We start from the raw sequence: 21,514 nt of genomic DNA on the forward strand, positions 1-21,514 counted from the left end.
TGAAAAGGAAGAAGTAAAAAATCTCTATTCACAGATGATATAATTTTATATGTAGAAAACCCTAAAAATGACACACACACACACACACACAACTAATAAATGGATTCAACAAAGTAGCAGGGTTCAAAGTCAGCATGCAAAAACTAGTTGTATTTCTATTCACTAATAGTGAACAGCCTGAAAAGAAAATTAAGAAAACAATTTCATCTACAATAGCATCATAAAGAATAAAATACTTTAAAACTAATTTAACCAAGGAAGTGAAAGACTTGTACAATAAAAACTACATAAAAGAGCTGAAAGAAATTAAAGAAGACATAAATAAATAAACAACATTCTATTCTCATGGATTAGAAGAATTAATATTTAAGATAGCAATACCAGGCCGGGTGCGGTGGCTCAAGCCTGTAATCCCAGCACTTTGGGAGGCCAAGACGGGCGGATCACGAGGTCAGGAGATCAAGACCATCCTGGCCAACATGGTGAAACCCCGTCTCTACTAAAAAAAATACAAAAAACTAGCTGGGCGAGGTGGTGGGCGCCTGTAGTCCCAGCTACTCGGGAGGCTGAGGCAGGAGAATGGTGTAAACCTGGGAAGCGGAGCTTGCAGTGAGCTGAGATCTGGCCACTGCACTCCAGCCTGGGCAACAGAGCGAGACTCCATCTCAAAAAAAAAAAAAAGATAGCAATACTGCCTAGAGTGAGATATAGATTCAATGCAATTCTAGTGACAGTTTTTTCAGAAAAAGAAAAATCCATCCTAAAAATATCTGTGGAATCTCAAGGGACCCTGGGTAGCCAAACAATCTTGAAAACGAAGAGCAAAGTCAGAGAAGACTTCCTGATTTTAAAACGTACTATAAAGTTACAGTAATCAAAACAATATGGTACTGTCATGAAGACAGACACAGAGACCAATGGAATAGAATAGAGAGGCCAGTAACAAACTCTCATAGATATGGTAAAATAATTTTTGATAGGGGTGCCAAACCATTCAATGGGGAAAGAACAGTCCTATTAACAAAGGGTGCTGGGAAAACTGGATGTCCACATTCAAAGGAATAAAGTCAGACCTTTACCTAACACCATATACAAAAATTAACCAAAAATGAATCAAACATCTAAATGTAGGAGCTAAAACTATAAAAATTTTAGAAGGAAACATAGAGTAAAAGATTCATGACATGTGATTTGGAAAAAAAATTTTGTATATGACACTAAAACACAGGCAACAACAAAAAATAGACAAATTGTACTTCATAAAAAAGGCTCGTGCCTATAATGCCAGCACTTTGGGAGGCTGAGGTGGACAGATCATGAGGTCAAGAGATCGAGACCATCCTGGCCAACATGATGAAACCCCATCTCTACTAAAAATACAAAAATTAGCTGGGCATGGTGGCACGCACCTGTAGTCCCAGCTACTTGAGAGGCTGAGGCAGGAGAATCGCTTGAACCTGGGAGGCAGAGGTTGTAGTGAGCCGAGACTATACCACTGCACTCCAGCCTGGTGACAGAGTGAGACTCTGTCCCCCCCCCCAAAAAAAAAAGAAACACTTTTGTTCATAAAAGTTATGCATGTAACTGTACATGACACTATGATCAGAATAGAAGGGCAATGTATGGATTGAGAGAAAATATTTGCAAATCATGTTTCATAAGGGATTACTATACAGAATATATTGAGAACTCCTAAAACTTAACAACATAAAAGTAAACAAAAGGATTCATACTGGGCAAAGGACTTGATATACACTTCTCCAGAGAAGATATATGAATGACTAGCAAATGCATTAAAATATGCTCAATGTTACCATTATTAGGGAAATGCAGATCAAACCCTAAATGAGATACCACATCACACCCACTGGGATGGCTACTACAAACACAAAAACACACATAAATACACACAGCAAAAATAACAAATGTTGTCAAGGATGTGAAAAAATTGGAATCCTTGTGCATTGTTGGTGAGAATGTAACCTAGTACAGCTGCTATGTAAAACAGTTTGGTTTTACATAGCAAAATTCAATTTAAAATTTTAATTAAATTACATTTTAATTTTAATAATTAAATTTAATCAAAAAATTTAATCAAAATTAAAAATAGAATTACTATATGACCCAGTAATTCTACTTCTGGGTATATAGCCAAAAAAATTATAGCAGGATCTCAAAGAGATATTTGTACAACCACGTTCATAGCAGCATTAGTCAGTATAGCTTAAACGTGGAAGCAAGCCACATGTCCATCGACAGATGAATGGATTAGCAAAATGTGGTACTGTATATACATACAATGGAATATCATTCAGCCTTAAAAGGGAATGATGTTCTGACATATGCTACAACATGGATAAACCTTGAGTACATTATGGTAAGTGAAATAAGTCAGTCACCAGAAGACAAATACTGTATGATTCTACTTAAAGAGGATTCTAGAGTAGTAGAAATCATAGAGACAGAAAGTAGAATGGTAGTGGCCAGGCACATGGTAGAGGGAAGATGGGAGTTACGTTCAATGAGTAGAGTGTTTCAGTCTTGCAAGATGAAAGAGTTCTGAAGGTGGTTGGTGGTGATGGTTACACAATGATACCAATGTACTTAATACCACAAAACTGTAAACTCAAAAATGGCTGAGATAGTATATTTTACATGTAGTTTACCACAATAAAAAATATGAACAAAAACCAATTACAAATGAAATAACTTAAATATTCAGAGCAACTTTATGCTTTCAAGTTTATAGAGAATATAATTATATTCTTGGAATACACATAACTTTTTAAAAAACAAGATATAAAAAGCACTAACCATAAAATAAAAAAAAATCTTCATCAAAAGATACAATAGAGTATTGAGTCATGTCACTAACAGGAAGAAGTTATTTACAACACATAACTTACAGGATATTAGTATCCAGAACATATAAAGAACTCTTAAGGATTAAAAATTGAAAATAAAAAATGATATGATTTGAGCAAACATTTCACAGAAGAGAATTGGCCAATAAAAATCCAAAAATACATTCTAGCTCATCAGTTGTTAAAAACAATTTCCAAATAAAAAACACAGACACGATTTTACACCTACAAGACTGGCAAAAACTAAAATGTCATTTAATACTAAGCGTAAGAATAGGTACAAAAGTAATGATCACACACAGCTGGAGAGACAGGAGTTGATACAACCACTCTGGAAAATAATTTCAGCTTTACTAGTAAAGTTAAAGATGAGTATATCTTAGGACCTGGAATTCCACTCCTATAGATGTGTACCTGGAGAACTGCTTGTGTCACCATTGTTTTTCAGGCAAAAAAAAAAAAAAAAAGCCCCATCCACAATGGAATGAATAAATGCATTGGGATAGTTTCCTACAATGGAATATTATACAGGAGTACAAATAAATTAGAACTTCATATATTGGCATTAAAGAATCACAAAACCTAGCATTGAATGAAAGCAGAAAGTCCCAGGGAAAACAAGGAACCTCTTTTTATGTAGGATATAACTGGGCAAATAATAAACAATATGTTGTTGAGAGATCTATTTGTAAGTGGCAAACTTTATAGAAAAACAAACAGTAACACCGTATTCTGGAGAGTGGTAACTTCTGATAAGTAGGAATGAAAAAGTGACTGAAGTGGGTGCACAGAGGACTTCTCTCTTTTCAGTTATGAGAAAGGGCTTGAGTTTTCAAATTATGATTATTTTTAAAATTCTATGCATGTGTTTGTGTATTTGGGTGAGTATGGGTGTTGTGAATAATACATTTCCCAATAAAAAATGTTAGCATGCTAAAGAAACACATATTAAGAAATAAAGTATGTAACTTTAATTCTAATACTTTTAAAAACTCTCATATTGGTAAATAATAGTTTTGTGTAATCAAAGCTAGCAATATGTGCAACATCAACAAGCGGCAAAAGGGCCCCAAAAAACCTTAAAATTAATTTTGTTTTGGATATGTTAACAACTGGTTACAAAGATGATGTAAATTGCATAAATCAAATAATATCCAGTAAGTGTAACACAAAAAGAAAGGGAGGAGTGATTATCTTTAAAATAGTAAAATACACTCATTTTAATTTCACTAATATGCTTGCTATTACAATCGTACTAAAAGAGGTGCCAGATCATAGGCCAGCTACAGAGGTCTGGGTTTGTTTTGTTTTGTTTTTTTTCTCAACTGATAATTTTGGTACTCTTGGGTGAACTATTAAGAATTGTATTTCTAAAAGAAAACAAGAAGGACCCTACAGAAAAGAAACAAATATGACTAGAATGCAAGAGGGTCTGATTTATGAGGAGAGATTAAAGGACTTAAGCTGCACAGCTTGGCTAAGTGATGACAAAGGAGAGTATGATAACAGTCTACAAATATTTGAAAAGCATATACCAAGGAGAGAGGATTTGATATTTATCTTGGTACAAGGTTGTTCAACTGGCTGTGAATGGTTGATGTTAAAGAGAAGAAAACTCAGGCTATCAAGGAAACTTCCTGGTAGAAGTGTATGAAATCAATGGACCCATTCCCTAAGAAATAATGTCAACTTCAGTAGCTGCTTGAAGCAAAAATTGGCCCACACTAGAAGACTCACAGGAAAAGAAAAGCTTTCTTTGATAGGAAGAAAATATTATAATTAAGTTTTGTTCATTTGTTTCATTCCTGTGAATTAACAGATTCTGAGACAATCTCTAAGACATTTCTGAAATTTAAACCACTCCATTTATGAATAAAAAATTTAAAACAATAACAATTATTAATACTGAGTAGTAACTGCTCTTAACATCTTTTTCCTGTTTTTTATTTTGTTTTTGTTGTTTTTTGCTGCTGTTGTTTTTGTTTGCTTTTATATTTTGAACTATTTAAAACTTTTTAAAAGATACAGGGAAAAAAATAATAAATACCCACTTACCATCCGGATTAAGACATGAGACATTTCCAATACTAAAGCAGCCTTGCCTAATCTCATTCCTTTCTTCCCCCACAAGAAATAATGTTCTGGGCTTGGTTTAGATCATTTCTACTCAAACATTAAAAAATTTACCTAGTATGTAAATGTTCTTAATATTATACTGTTCTTTAAAATTGGTACCATACAGTATGTATCCTCGTACTTTCAATATGTTTTTTTCACTCGACTTTAGGTTTTTGAGATGACGCTAATTTGATTATTATAACCATCATTCATTCGCTCATACCCAAAGCAGTATAGCACTCTATTGTATAAATGTATAAAAACTTATTTCCCATTATATCATAATGAACATTTAGATTATTTTCGAGTATTCTGCAATTATAAACCATGTCGCAGTGAACATCCTCATACACACCTCCTTGTGCACAATGTGAAGGTTTCTTTAGGAATGCAGTCATAAAGTGTGTAAATCTTCAACTTCACTAGGTATTGTCCCTTCCACTCTATATGAGAGTTCCTTTGGTCCATATTCCTGTCAACAGTGTGTCTTTAGACATTTTAATTGTTGTTAATGTAATATTTGTGAGACAATCACACATTAGGGTTTTAATTTTCATTTCCCTAATTAATATTTAGATTGAGCATTTTTTTATTGGCAAGGGGTGGTATTCAACATATGTTATGGACACTGGTCAACCAGAATGCCAACTAGCACTGTTAGTCATTCTTTGTTTACCCTGAATTAATTGCTTCTTCATATACTTTGCTATATTTCTGTTGGGTTGTCTTTTCATATTGACTTGAATTCTATACATATTCTAGAACCGTGCTGTCCAGTACAGCTTTCTGTTATGATAGAAATGTTCTGTATCTTTCCTGTCCAATACACTAACCACTAGCCACATATAACTCTTAGGCACTTGAAATGTAGCTAATGTGACTGATAAACTAAATTTTTTACTTTACTTAATTAATAGTCACATGTGGCTAGCAGCTACCATATTTTACAACATAGTAATAGATATTAATTATCTGTCATTCAGTGCTTCTCAATTTACAATGGGGTTACATCCCAATAAAACCATTACAATTGGAAAATATTGTAAGTCAAAAATGCATTTAATATACCCAACTTACTGAACATTATAACTTAGCCTAGCCTACCTTAAATGTGCTTGGAACATTTACATTAGGTTACAGTAGGGCAAAATCATCTAACACAAAGCTTATTTTACAATGAAGTGTTAAATAACTCATGTAATTTATTAAATACTATATTGAAAGTGAGAAGCGGAATGGTTGTATGGGTACTTGAAGTACATTTTCTACTGAATGCATACCCCTTTCACACCATCACAAAGTCAAAAAATTGTAAGTCAAACTATTTTAAGCCAAGGACCAACTGTATATAATTTATAAATATCCAGTTATGTTTTATATATTTTACATATATTTGCTTTTGTGTCCGTTTTTCATAATTAACATTTCTCTATATCATTAAAAGAGCCTTTTAATAAATAATATTTAGCCACACAAAAGTACAATAAATTATGTAACCATTTCTTTGATATTAGTCATTTAGGTTACATATAGTTTTTCACTGTAATCAATAAAAATTTTGTGCATAATTTTCTGTCTTCATTTCCTATTTTTGGGAGGTGTGGTGGCTCACGCCTGTAATCCCAACACTTTGGAAGGCCGAGATGGGCAGATCACCTGAGGTCAGGAGTTCGAGTCCAACCTGGCCAACATGGCAAAACCCCGTCTCTACTAAAAATACAAAAATTAGCCAGGCGTGGCAGCACACGCCTGTAATCCCAGCTACTCGGGAAGCTGAGGTAGGAGAATCACTTGAACACTGGAGACACAGGTTGTAATGAGCCGAGATCATGCCACTGTACTCCAACCTGGGTGACAGAGCGAGACTCCATCTCAAAAAAAAAAAAAAAAAAAAAAAAAAAAATTCATACAAAATCCACACAAAAGTAGAATTAGTAGGAAAAGGATATAAACACTTTAAAGACTCTTGGTGAAGATCTTCCAAACATTTTCCAAAAATTCATTCTGCCTTCAGCAAGATATGAAAGAGTTACCTCATTCTGCCTTCGCCAACTTCACAATAATTTTTAAATATTTGATAGTTTCATATTGTAAAATGATATCTTAATTTTTGTTTATTTGGTAATCCTTTCTTCATGCATTTATCAGCTTTTTCTTTCTCCTGTGAATCATCTATTCACATCTTCTACTACTTATTGTGCTCTTCATATTTTTATAGGATTTTTATGTACTACAGATATAATTTTATTGTCGTATTTGCTGAAGGTATTTCCCCCAGTTTTTCCTTTGACTTCAAATTTTGTATATGATGCTTTTGATACGAAGAAGTTTCCAACTCTGTGTTTTTCTTTTTCCTATGAAATTTCTTAAACTGCTTTTATACTTAGAAAGTGAATAACTCCTTTCAGACGTGGGATAGATATATATATTTCCTCCTAAGTATTATTTTTATATTTAATTGTTTATATGAAATTCACATAAGTTGTTAAGTTGTGAGGTATAGAAATTTTTTTGCAAAATAGTCAATTTTTCTAACATTATCCCCTGAATAATTTTATTTATGTAGTACTCCACCTTTCTCCAAAAAGGACACAGAGAAATATTTTCTTTCTTCATTTGTTGTAATTTCTCCTTGGTCATATGCTAAAACCTTATAAATACTAGGGTCTTTTGTCAGGTACCCTATCTCTGCTGCAGATTTGTTCCATCTACAGTTGACTCAGTCTCATAATGTCATAATATTTTGATACGTGGCAGACAAATTCCCTTTTCACTCTTCTTGTTTACATTTCTCTTAACTATTACTTCCTGTATATTCTTCTAGATTAAGCTCGTAACCATATTCATCTCCAAAAATTAATCACCCACTCAAATTTTCATTAGAATATAAAATGTCTAAATTAATGTAGGAAGAATTGGAGTATTTATAATCTAGCATTCCTATCCAGGCACATGGTATGTCATTTCATTTGTAGTTTTCTTTTACACCTGTACTTTTTTTTCCAAAAAGGCGGTGTGCCTCTCTTATTATAACTGCTCCTGAATATTTTGCATTTCTTCTGGCTCATACCAGAATTTTACAATCTTCTACCTTTCTTGTCTTCCACAAAGACTGTTGCTACCTATCTCAATAAATCTGTGAGAAAATTAAGTCCTACAGAAAATGATTTGAACAACCATTTTGTCAATTCTCTCAAGGATAGTGCTTAATCAATACCATTCTAAACACTCATGCATAAAAGAGTTTATTCCTTATATTCAGTGGGTGTCTTAGGGCATTAGGGCTACATTCTCTCTAGGAAACCTGCTTGAGAATAGCTAGGACTTTCTTTTAAGTTCCTCAAACTCCTACTTTCTTTCCCTGACTTTTGCCACAGCACATGACCTACACTACCATTCCTGAGAGAAATGCAAAACTACCAAACAGAAGCTACCACAACTTTCTGCCAAAAAAATCTACAAATCTGCTTGCATCCGAACTTACCCTTTCTCTTTCTAGTTTTCATGGAAGCACTGCTCCTCCTCTCTAGTGCCAATTCCTCTAATCTGACCTCCTCAGTGACCTTGTGCTCTCAACTTTCCTTTCTTTAATATTTTCAGTCTTCACTCTTTCCTGTATCTGTTTTATTAGCATTAGACATTAGTCTAATCATCCTTCAAAACTAAATTCCAAAAAATTAGCTGGGTGTGGTGGTGTGTGCCTGTAGTCCCAGCTACTTGGGAAGCTGAGGTGGGAGGATCACTTGAGCCCAGGAGGTTAAGGCTGCAGTGAGTCAAGATTGTGCCACTGCACACGAGCCTGGGTGACAGAGTGAGAGACTCTGTCTCAAAAACAAAACCAGAAAAATCCCAAATCCCAAGTCCTTTTCCAGTTATCACCCTGAACTTGACTAAATGTTCTGCATTCAATGCTACTTCCCACTCATTTCACAAACCAAACCCCAGCTCACCACTGAAAAGGCTCTCCCTGAAATCATTAGTTATCTCCACTTAACTAATTCCATGGATCCTTTCCACTCCTTATCTTGATGACTTTTCAGCACCATCTGAGCATTCCTTTCCGTAGGGAGCATTTTTTTCTCCTGACTCCTGCAACACTGTATTCTCCTCCTTCTTTTCTTACCACTCTAGACTCTCCTCTATTATCTCGCTGACGCTCTTCCTCTCATTTTTCACAACTGTTTTTTGGTAACCTCTTGTCTTCTCATTCATTTTTTTCCCTAAGTGTTTTTATCCATTACCATGGCTTCAATCACCATCAAACTAAATCTCGAAGTCCTCTTTTCCAATCACATATATCCAACTGCCCACTTAAAATTTGTGTTAAATGTTTCACAAACACATCAAATATGACAAGTCCCAAATTAAACCCATTATCTTTTTACTCTTTCTACCTGCTTCTCCTTCAATATTTCCCAACTAAAATCAGTTACTTCTCTCCATCCCTAGGGTTACTATTCTAGTCCAGATCTTCTCTTACACAGACTATCCAGATAGCCTCCAATGGATCTACTGGATTCCTGCCTTACACTCTTCTAATGTATTCTCCATGTCATGGTCAGAATGAGTTTTGTAAAACACAAGTCTGATGGCATAACTCTCCTTTAGTGGCTTCCCATTACAGAATTCTTAACCTAATGAGACTACACACAATCCAGCCTCTACCTATTATTTTACTCTCTACCTCATTCTACACTATGGTATGCATAATTTTTTTATTTTTTCTACAATGTGATGCACCTCTGCTTGCCTTCACATATGCCAGTGGTTGACATTTGGCAATGTCAGAGACATTTTTGGCTGTCATGACAAGGGGGTGGGGGCCTGCTACTGGAATGTAATGGGTAGAGGCCAGAGATGCTGTGATACTACTAAGCATCCTACAATATACTTGATATATTCCATAAACATTATTATCTGAACCACAATTTCCATAGTATGGAGGCTGAGAACCCCTGGCCTATGCTATTCCATCTGTCTTAACCACTCTTCTTCCCTCTTGCCCTACTCCACTCCTCCTCCAAACTACCACTATATTCTCAGTTATTTCCTTAATATCACTTCCTGTGAAGAATGTCCTTAACTCCCTAAACCTAGTTACTCCCATGACACCCTTTAGAATTTCTTATAATTACTTGTTCAAGATATACTTTCCTGCTATACTGTAAAGCTCTGGAAGGGCAGGACCAGATCTCTTCATTCACCATTTTGTCCCCTAGTACCTGTAATATCATATGTCTGTTAATTAATATCTTCACCATGAGTTTAAAAAAAAATAGGATCTTTCTCTGACCTCTTAGAAAAGCAAATACATCTCTCAGCCTCATTTTTCTTAGCTGTAAATATGCTGACACCATACCTCACAGTTATGAATGTTCAAATGAACTGATGTATATGAAGATTTGCACTGAAAATCTTGTGTCTGAGCACACCAATGATGGTTGGTCACCCTAAATACAATTTTTTTTTGAGACAGGGTCTCACACTGTTGCCTAGGCTAGTGTACAGTGGCACAATCATGGCTCACTGCAACCTCCCCACCTCTTGGGCTCAAGCGATTCTGCTGCCTTAGCCTCCTGAGTAGCTGGGATTACAGGCATGTACCACCATGCCCAACTAATTTTTTGTATTTTTAGTAGAGACAGCATTTTACTATGTTGGCTCGGCTGGTCTTGAACTCCTGGGCTCAAGTGATCCACCCACCTCGGCCTCCCAAAGAAAATAATTTTTAAAAAATTTCAATTGTGTTATGAAAATATTTTATTATCATTTTAAACATATTTAGAGTAGTTCTGAGCCTTTAGAAAGCTCTTAGTTGTGTTAATTTCTATAATCATCAAAGTAATGGTACACTATTATTGCCTTCAGGTATCCACAGAAAATGGTTAGGCTATAGAGTTTAATCAGAATATTTTATTTTAATTTTAGTAATAAAATCTACAACAGCATTTGTAGCATCCTCTTCTAAGAAGGAAAAAGTAGACCTGAGAAATATTTTTCTTTTGTTCCATGAAACAAGGCTTGCCATTTATCAGATGAGGGCTTGCTAATACCACCAACCTCATCAAACTAGTAGAAAGAACACCTGAGAGAAATTATTTAAATTCCCTATTGACATAAACTTTACTCAACCAAAGTGTATCTCTAAGTCAATATTTTTGCAGTTTCACAATTGTTTATCTAATAAAGAGCTATTATTTCATTGATAAAAAGAGCAATCTGGAGGATTTTTATTATGTAATTAGCCATTAACTGTATTAAAAGCACTGGTGGAAAGAAATTGGCCATTTAGTGGGTTGGGGGCCTCATATTATTTCTTAAAATATGCTTGCATCATTTCACCAAACTAATGGAGTTACACTTTACCTCAGGTCCAGATTTACTACACAACACATGGTCATGTGCCCTTAGCTTGGCAGCATCTCTTCTTAATGATTAGTTAACTTGAGGATAATGAAGGCCTTATCATGTGTCTAATTAGCCATGCAGTCCCTGATGGTAGTCTAACTCATTTAGATAAAGTCTGTTCTTGAAGGAGGGGGTGGAGAGGAAGCCTAGGGAGAAAGATTGTATACACATGTGTACGTGTGTGTGCGTGTGTGTGTGTATGTGTGTGTACACAAGGTAGTAAAACAAACCATAGTGTAGCATAGCATTTGGGCTCTTTGATAACTAATAGATGTTTTGTCTAAATGGGTACAGTCCAAAGACCAATTCTTTCCATATCCTCAGCTTAAGCTTTTTGTTTATATTTAAGTGAAAACTTTCTGGATAAATGATAGTCTTTTTTTTTACAGTCTTGTAAGTATCTGATATTAGGTAAAGATAATTAAAAATGTATCTCTCCTAGGTTAACTGAAAGTTGTTTGGTAGATCCAGGCAAAGATTCATTTGTTGTCACAAATCTAACTGAGCTGTATCTGAAGTCCTTTGTCAAGGGATTCCTAATAAATAACATTTATTTCTACATTTGCCAAAGGGAATAATTAACATGTATTGTTCAGCTTGTGAGACATATTATAGCAGATGTAAAATCGAGATGAAAAGAATTCTTACCTCATTCTTTAGCTTGCTTCCAGAAAACCTTAAAAAATTAGAACATTTTCCATTAGTTCAGTTCAAACAAAATTACAGCTATAGCATTCAGTGATATGTAGACAACCTAAAGAAGCAGTAATTTCATACCATGATTAGGGAAATAAGCTGGAGAAATTTGCTTTTTTAAAAGAACTCAAGCATCTTTCTCAACTTACTACAACAAAATAAGTTCTTTAGAAAAAAAGTAAAATGAATAATATTTTTAAAAGTCAGGTGAGATTTGAGACAAGTAAAGGACACTTGCTATTAAACATGTGTGTGTGTTCCAGGCTATATTTACATTTTATAGTGGGGTGGTGGCTAGTAAGCAGCCTTATGTTCCTTGTAATATCTAAATTTATCTTAGTATGACTCAGTGACTAAACGTTTTTTATCCAAAAGATACTTTACTTTCAAAAATAATTTCTTCTTTTAAGAGCTAAGAGCAGTTACTGGTAAATTATACCACAAGGCAATCTCGGATACAGATCTAGTTATTCTGAGTTTCAGTTTAAAAAACGAATGATGTGTGATATCATTGGCTTCATTAGATGTAACCTCACTTACTAATATCCCCATGATAGCTAACAGTGGCTTAGAGCACTGTGCTGCTTATTTTCATTCATGTTTTACCTTTCACAGAAACCCAAACAGGTCAGTAGTTTCACCTTCGTAAGGTAAGATCATGGTCAAAGTATATGTGATTAGAGATTCTTACAATAAACTTTCTATCTTGGTAAGGTGCTAGTGAAGCCCATAGATCTTTAAAACAGATTGTCTCAGAAAAAAAATTATATTTACATTTACTGCCTTTATTTTATTGAATCCAATCTGAAAATAGACTTTGCTTTATTAGTAAATACTAATTTAAAAGCAATTCTGCTTACTTGATTTCTCCTCTTCATCTCTCTGGAACACCTAGTACACAATTAATTTCTCACTAATTATGACAAGTTATATAATTTGCCCAGGAATCTAGATTATATAATCATCCTTACAAAGTGGACATTAAGGTCCGATGCTTAAATGGAAACATTTTGATAAGGAAAATTAAGAAGTCATTTTATTCAATAGGTATCATGCATATTTAAAGAAACACAGAGAATTTGTCTTGAAGATGGTGTAACTCTACCTTGTCAAGCCTTTTCCAGAATAAACGGAGTGGTAATATGCACTGCTCTCTTTGATGCCAATCCCATAGTAATGATACCTAGAGCAAAGACAGGACCCAGCTCTGTGTTAATGAAGGAGATTTTTGAAGAGGAAAAAGAGACTAAGGTGTAACTGAAGTAACCATGAATAAGAACTGCAAACCCTGATGACCTTTCTTTTCTGACATTTTTCAGGTAGGTAGCATCTTAATGTGCTCTATCCCTCTTTGATAGCCACTACTCCTACTTATTGTTGTTATTTCTGACTCTAGGTTTGAAAAGGATAGGAGAATCACCTACTGACAATCCTTTTACATCCCCCAAAACATTAGGTTCCAGATCCCAAGAATGTATAAATGTAGGCATTGGCTCTAAGTATATGTACTGTATGTATTTACAAATTGAGTGATTCAGCATGAATTTAGTCAACTGGACAAGAAAATGCTATGGTTTTCTTTACCATATCTATTGAATGGAAAAAAGAGTATGACATTATGTGTGGGGAAGACCAATCTCATGCATGGGAATATGTATGAAGCATGTGACCCTTTACACATTATTTTCCTCATGAGGACTCAAAAGTCCAATTCACTATTTTCACTTCAAACTTTCGTGCAACAATGGGGAGAAGGCTATGTTGTAAATCAATGAAAATGACATGTGGAAAGTAACGGTACCATAGATAATTTGTTGTAAGTATGCCAATGGATCATGAGTCACAATACAAGTATAGCAGCTCACTGATTCTCAAATTATAGCTCATTCTCCTAAGCCACAAACTCTTGACATATTATGCATCCATATATAAACACTACAAATATTATACACATGCTAGTGGAATAGTGGACATTTAGTGAGGATAGCCAGAATCCTGTAGCATCTGCTTTCTGTGGTCAGTCCCCACTCTCTGCCATCCGTCCCCCATAACTACCTACTGTTTACCAACTCCTTCAATTTGCATTCATCTAAGATCAGGAAAGGAATGAAAAAAAGAGAATGAGGGGCTTTCCAGTGGACTTCAGCCTAATTATATTTTAAAACATTGTTTCTGAGCATCACCATCTGAGTTTAAAGTGGATCCTTTAAACTGAGGATCCACCATCTGAATCCACAGTTCATCCATCTGGTTGAATGGATGAATCCTCAGTTCATCCATCAAGGTCCCCATCTCTGGCCTCAGCAGTAAAGAACTACTGGCCAAGAAGTTCCACTCCTAAACATTTTCAGGATCCAGGACAGGAGTACAAATGGAAGCCTACATATCATATGAATAGCTATTTGAAAACTATAAATCGAGCTAACGAACTCCTAACAAAAATATTCCTGTCCTCTTACATTGACAATTTACCTCCATAATGATCTGGTAGGTAAATATGAATTTAGCATTCTTAGACTCCTGGAGTTCCATATGGGAACATGGTGGTGGGGGAAGACCCACACCTTCACCCCATTTTTCAGCTCTGGCTCCTTTGTTCACTGTGAGGGAACTGGACTGCACATCCAAGATACAGCTGCATCTGCATCACCCACTAACAGCTAACCTTTGGCCACACCTCAGTCTAGGGTTATGAACACTAGTGGAGCAGTGTGGCCTTCTGAGGATGGACTTGGGACATGCCCAATACAGGCCCAAGAAGTAGGCCTGGGGCAGTTTGGACAGGGAATTCCAGGGCCCCAGGGACCCAAAAGTGGGATGTGGTTTTTGGATGGACACATTCCCTCAGGCTTTGGACTCCTGCTTCATGTGAGGACAGCAGCTGGAGGACAGCCAGAATGAGCCCTCCAAAGTAGGAGGCCCAGAGATGGCTTCTCTCTTCTCAGGTTCTAAGGGCAGGACTGCGGCAGCAAACTTGCCTCCATTGATTCAAGGTCATTGGAGATGAAGGAAAAAGGATTTTTAAACATCAAAACAACAACAGCAGCAACAAATAACAAATGTTTTCAGAAAGAGTTGTTATATTTGGGAAATAATAATATATGGTGGTCAAGGCAAATGAGGATATTTTATGATTCTGGAAGACTGGGAAGATGTTTTCAAGTCCTCAATTTTCGTAGACGTATAATTATAGTCTGCTAACCTGAAAAAAGGAGCCTCGTAACTGCTCGTTTTTACGGTACAGAAAAAGAAATCCTATGGTAGATGGAAAAAAAGAACCTCTAAGGTATAATGGAACAAAGGGAGAAATGAAGGAAATAGAAAACTTAATAGAAACTTCAAAATATTGAACTGAGTTATGTCTCTAATTAAAAATGAAAAGAAAGAAGCTTACTTAAGTCATAAAGACTTTACCGAAGGAGCCATATTAATAGATATCGATAAGGGAAATATTTAAAACTGTGAAAAAAACCAGCAGATTTAGATGATAGTCACATATATTAGTAGAATTAGTTAGAATTAGTTAATAAGCCAGAATCTGAAATAATTACTAATATTCCATTTTTTAGATTTTAGAACTAAGATACCAAAAGAAATGTTTATATATTAGAAGAAATAAATCAAGTAATGTTTGAAAACAGAGATCCATTAGAATAGAAAGATGTTGTAATTTCGTATTCTTTTTGCAAAGCTTACTGTTTGTTCATACGCTTTATAGCTTAAATTACATTTTAGCCACTTGCTAAAGCAATACATGTTAAACATTGGCTTAAAAATGCATAAGCTTCTTTTATTATAACTTCAATTTTCTTGCTTCTCAACTCTGATCCTGTTTTCAGTGTGGTAAAATGGTTTGCCATGCAGATTGAGAACAAACTACACTGTCTTCACAGGTGGTATACAAAAATCGCAAGACAAGTCAAAGGGATGACCATGAGTTCAATAAATATCAGAGTAGATATTGTGCCCTGACCACTGTGCTAGTTGTTAGGACAATGATGAACAAAACAGACATTGAAAATCTGATCAGGAATATTCATGTTTCCAAATTCTTCCCAAGTCTATGGCCTCCTGATGCCTGCTGTCATGGAAAAGTGACTACACTGACCACCACTGAGGCACATTTTACTTGCAGTTTTTAAAACCACCTGATATTCACATTTTTTAAAAATTGCTACATTTTAAGACCAAATAAATTCTAACTAATACAGATGTGTAATTTTTTTCTTACGACTTTTTAGAATGTTTTATTATGCAACCTGTTTCTTTTTGTTATAAATGACTATATGATTTGGCCCCCTTATTTCTGTCCCCAGTCATTAGGACAGAATATCTTTACAAATAGAAATATTTACTTCCTCTACCTATATCCAAAATATTTATATTCCAAAAGTAACTATTTTATATATACCTTAAAAAGGTGCTTTTTAATTAATATATGTATTTTATGTATAAGTCAAATGTAAATAACACCATAAACCCACACACAAACTGACACCTGAAGAAAATGACTTAGTCAGCTACATTCGACTCTACAAGAGAGAAATGGCATGTCCTTTTCCTATTAGCAATACCTTAGATTTTAGATATGTTGATGTAGCTGAGCATATTCTATCAATACAATCTTATATACATGACAGGAGATAGAGAACCAGTGAAAGAGTACACTCTTTTTTTTCCTACATGTATTCAGTGCTTACTGTGTGCTATGTGCTGAGGATTCAAAGAGAGGTGGAGGAGAGTCGGTGGAGACTCAGAGAGTCTCTGGAGGAGTTGACAGTCTTGTGAGGGAACAAATAATGCAAAGAGAGAATTGTAATACCAAATTAATATTTGCTACCATTGAAGCAGGTGATAATGAGTCATGATAGAAATAGTTACCATTTTTGAACATCTACTACATGCAAAGAATTGTATGTATACATATCTCAAATTTTCACAGCAGCCTGCAAGTAGAGCAATATCCCCAGTCCAAAACAGACGTTCAAAAATTATGTGATTTGTTTAAAAATGTTACAGGTTTGAAGGCAAAATTCAAACCCATGATTCCACAAACCATATTGCCTCCACACTCAAGATGCAAAAGATATCTCTCTTTTGTATTGCAATTTTATTTACAGTTAGAAAGTTCTAGTGAAATGTAGTTCAAATATGTCTGCCTTCACTCACACACACTCTTTATTCTTGTTTCACAGGAGTAATGTAACCATAGATAACTAACATGAATTATTAAGACCCACACCACTGATCTGGATGTTTCATATTTGATATTCCATATATAAACTCCCAGAATGTAAGCTCCCTGTAATAGGAAATTAATAAACATTTGTTAGATAAATGAATGAATAACTTGAAAAATTAAAAATAACAATGTGTCACAAAACCATAAAATTTTGCACATTAAGAGAATTCATATAATATCATATACTTAAACATATCACCACAATTTAAAATTTGGTAGAAATTAAAGAATCTCTTATCCAACATGATATAAGGAAGTCTACTAACTCCTTTAACCCTATCACAAGTACTATATAAACCTGACCATTACTATCAGGATGACTGGCTTTTCATAAATAGCTTGCCATAGCCATGGTGTTGCCTTTGGTTTTTTTAACTCTCCATTGGGACAGCCCTTCTTCCATCAGGTCCTCGTTTCTTAATCATACTTTAAGGCATATTTTTAACACATGAAGCTTTGCTTGATATCTCAGGGAAAACTCCTGAACTCCCACAACTCCTCTCTTGGTCATTTACCCTATACAACTTTGTCCTTGTATCATTGGCATATCTCTAATGATACATGGCTTACCTCCCATACTAAACTCTAAGATTTAGAGGATGAGAATTTTATCTTTCCCTTCACTGTATTATTCATTAAAAATTACTATGAAAAAAAATCCTCACACATTTACTGGTTAAATCAATCTGTTCCTCTAGGAATTTAGAAACCAATAAAACAAATTTTCTTAAAGCTGAGTGTTTTCAATAACCACCTTCTGACACTGCATTTCCAGGTCATCAGTAACACACTGAGAGTGAACAAAAGTTGCATACCTAAACAATATATATAAAGGGCATGAAATTGGTGTACTTTGGTGGAAAGACTGTTGCTAGCAATACAAACCTCAGTATTTTGCAATGACCACTGTAATGCTTTAGCACATTTCATACCCTGTTTCTTCTGAAGCCAACAAAATAACCTTTTCCCTTTAATCTTCCTTTTAGTCTAACTAGGAACATTTTGTCATCCGAGTGATTTAGTGTCTCTGAGAACAGAGAAGAGATAATAAATGAGCAGCTTTCTGTCTTCCTAGTCACTAAAGATAAACCTCATAAAACTGGGGAGAGACAGTTCATGCAAAGTGTACATAAATTTTTCATCTCACTTGCAATATTTTATAGCATTATTTTGTGGTTAATAGACGACCCTAAAATAAATCTTGCTAGGGAGTATTTACCATGCATACTGTAATATAACAAGAAGATATGCTGGTGTATGTTAAAGAAAAACTGAGGTTTGTCTCACTGTGGAAGAAATTGTTGTTTAAATTTATGTAACACTACCTAATGCTTATCCTGTAGGTTACTCTGAATAAAGATTCCCAAACATATCACAGTTCCTTCTCCCTATATGATTATTATCCATTTCTATTAAAGAAAATATATGATAAATGCTCAAAAAATCCTGGGGATGATTAGCTAATTTTTCCAAGAAAATGTGTCACAAAAGCAGCTTCTATGATTATCTAAGAAAAGTGTGTTCATTTATTAGCAACTTTCCTCAATCTTAGGTCAAATGACAGATCTGATTTAAAATTTATGAATAAAGAAGGATAATTAATGCTTGTAGCCACATTTTAATATGAACATGTTATTAAAATATAACAGACTTTTAATATGACAAATGAAATTATTGCTGTTCTTTTTTACTACTAAAATATTTACCTCGTGCCTAATACTTTTCTTCATTTGCTGAGCAATTTGTACCTGCATCTATATTTCTTCTTTTCCATTTCAGTCTTTATATAGAATTCCTGAAACATATGTTCCCACTGAGCTAGTAGCCCTGATGTTAGTTTACACTACACAAATGATAACTGATAAGGAAATGATGGGATTAAGCTGTTCAGGGACTTGCAATAACTTGCTACGATAAGAGCAGCTGCCATATCAGTTTTATTAACCCACTAAATCACTACTAATAAATAAGATAATAGCTTTTGTCTATCATGTCTGAAAACCAAGATTTGGTTGATCAAAGTCTACAAAAAATTAAAATGTAACTTAAAATCAAACAGTCTACCATGTGCGTAAAATCTATTTGTGGGCTCCATTATGTTCTCCCTTACTTAGCCAAGCCATTCTGAGCAAGGGTAGGATACAAGGTTTTTGCTTATCATTGTATCCGAGGGCCTAGTTAGTAACGGGACCCTCAGTAAAATGCTTATTAAACAATTAAGATGAATAGTGAAAGTTCTTTGCCAGCAGGCACCCTATTTTACAATTCTTTGCATCTCAAAAACTCTTTAGTATCACACTTTGTACATTAATGTCAGCAGGAATAGACTGATTATTCTCAATGCATTCATAACCATAAAAGATGCATGAATTATTCTTCCTTATTATACTTACAGAACTTTGTTTCGTTTTTATTTATTTAAAACCTGAATTAAAAAATATTACAGATAATAAAACCAGGTATGTATTTTTGGGATTGGTAGCAAAATTAAAGGGAAGAAAAGAAGAAACATGAAAGTAAAGTCAGTTTTTATCTTGGTATTGGGAATGTAGAGTGTCCACTGTAGGGGTTGCTGGTTTTCTTGGCTGGCAGGGGATGGTAAGTGTGAAGGAACTGGAGAGAGAGCTGAGCTGCTAATCTGCCTGCAAATTGCTTTGTCCCTAAAGCACTCTTGTTAGGTGCCCTAGAGTGAGGCTTCCTGAGCCCTCATGTTCATCTTCAGAGATTTTTTTTCCATAACCATCAGAGCAGCGGCCTCCCATGTGGAACATTGAACTTGCCACTGAAAACAAATTCTTCCATTTTTAATTGTTCCTAATTTTGACAGTGGATGAAATCTGGGCCTACATAGTGATCCTGTGTGTTTAGATTTTTTTGTTTTATTATTTTTTTATTTTTGTTTTGTTTTGTTTTGAGATGGAGTCTCTCTCTGTCTCCAGGCTGGAGTGCAGTGGTGCGACCTCAGCTCACTGCAACCTCCGCCTCTCAGGTTCAAGCGATTCTCCTGCCTCAGCTTCCTGAGTAGCTGGGACTACAGGTGTGCACCACCACACCCAGCTAATTTTTATATTTTTAGTAGAGACAGGGTTTCACCATGTTGGCCAGGCTGGTCAATCTCTTGACTTCATGATCCTCCTGCCTCGGCTCCCAAAGTGCTGGGATTACAGGAGTGAGCCACCACATCTGGCCTATTTTTTTGTTTTAGTATACCTGTTTTAAATATTGTATCTCTTCCATTCAATTGAATAAATTTTGGGCTCATTTTATACAGTCAAACTTTTTCATCTTTCATTTTTAGTGAGGGAAAGAAGTAGCACACGCACAAATGTGAGAGTTGTGAAGACATTACTGTAATTAATAGCCAGTTATTTCAAAACTTAGGAAAATAGAACTTGAAAATAGACACCACCTTCATTCATGATTTTTAGGCCCTACTAATTGTCTCTTTGTCACATAGATTAGTGTTTTCCAAACTTTGGGTTTTACATAGGGACCAGTAAAATTTGGAGAGTGACATTGCTTCATGAACCTCAAAGACATCTAAGAACAATTTTTGAAGAGGAGGTGCTATCTCATGCCCAGAGTACAGGAGAACCTTTCGAGTCAATCATAATCTAAAATAAATTCTGTCTGATAGTCCCCAGTGAGATGACTGGACATACTCCAGCTATCCTATAATAATTTGGCACAAATTGAAAACTCATTTTTTAAGTAATCATCATCAGAACAGTTTCACAATGTTTGTATATGTTAGTATGCAATCCAAGGAAGTTAAAATAAATATCACATTTATTTATATTTTTTAAATAATTCAATAAATGTTTAGTAATACTATGCTAAAAGTATTGTATTAAACACTACAATAACAATAAAATACATTTTGCAAAATTACTAGTAAAATTTGGAGAAATTATGATTCCCTGATTTTCTAAGGTACACTTACTTTATATTTCTGTCTTTCATTCAATTGTTTGTATTTCCATAGACATAAAAATATTTTTTATAAAATGTAACTTTATGAAATAATAAACAGCCATTAGAAATGTTTCCAAAGATAATATGTAACAGAGAAATGTTTAGAACTAACATTAAAAGGCAGAAAATAAAATTGTGTTTGTGCTACAAATTTGCTGTTAGATAAAACACAAACACCTCTAAATTAAATGCCTTATGATTGTGGCATGGT

General features: G+C 34.7%; 1 protein-coding gene across 1 annotated transcript in view; it reads right to left on the bottom strand.

The window, feature by feature from the left end:
- The window catches only part of RFX6 (regulatory factor X6), a 56,348-nt gene that overhangs the window by 25,568 nt on the left and 9,266 nt on the right, over positions 1–21,514 (bottom strand). Inside the window, exons 5-6 of the mRNA XM_017958386.3 lie at positions 13,192–13,269; positions 12,039–12,066 (exon numbers count right to left, since the gene is read on the bottom strand). Of these exons, the coding sequence (XP_017813875.3) occupies positions 12,039–12,066; positions 13,192–13,269 (106 nt within the window). The remainder of the gene's footprint in view (positions 1–12,038; positions 12,067–13,191; positions 13,270–21,514) is intronic.

This window comes from Papio anubis, chromosome 6 (genome assembly GCF_008728515.1).
Source record: "Papio anubis isolate 15944 chromosome 6, Panubis1.0, whole genome shotgun sequence".
Lineage (NCBI taxonomy): Eukaryota > Metazoa > Chordata > Mammalia > Primates > Cercopithecidae > Papio > Papio anubis.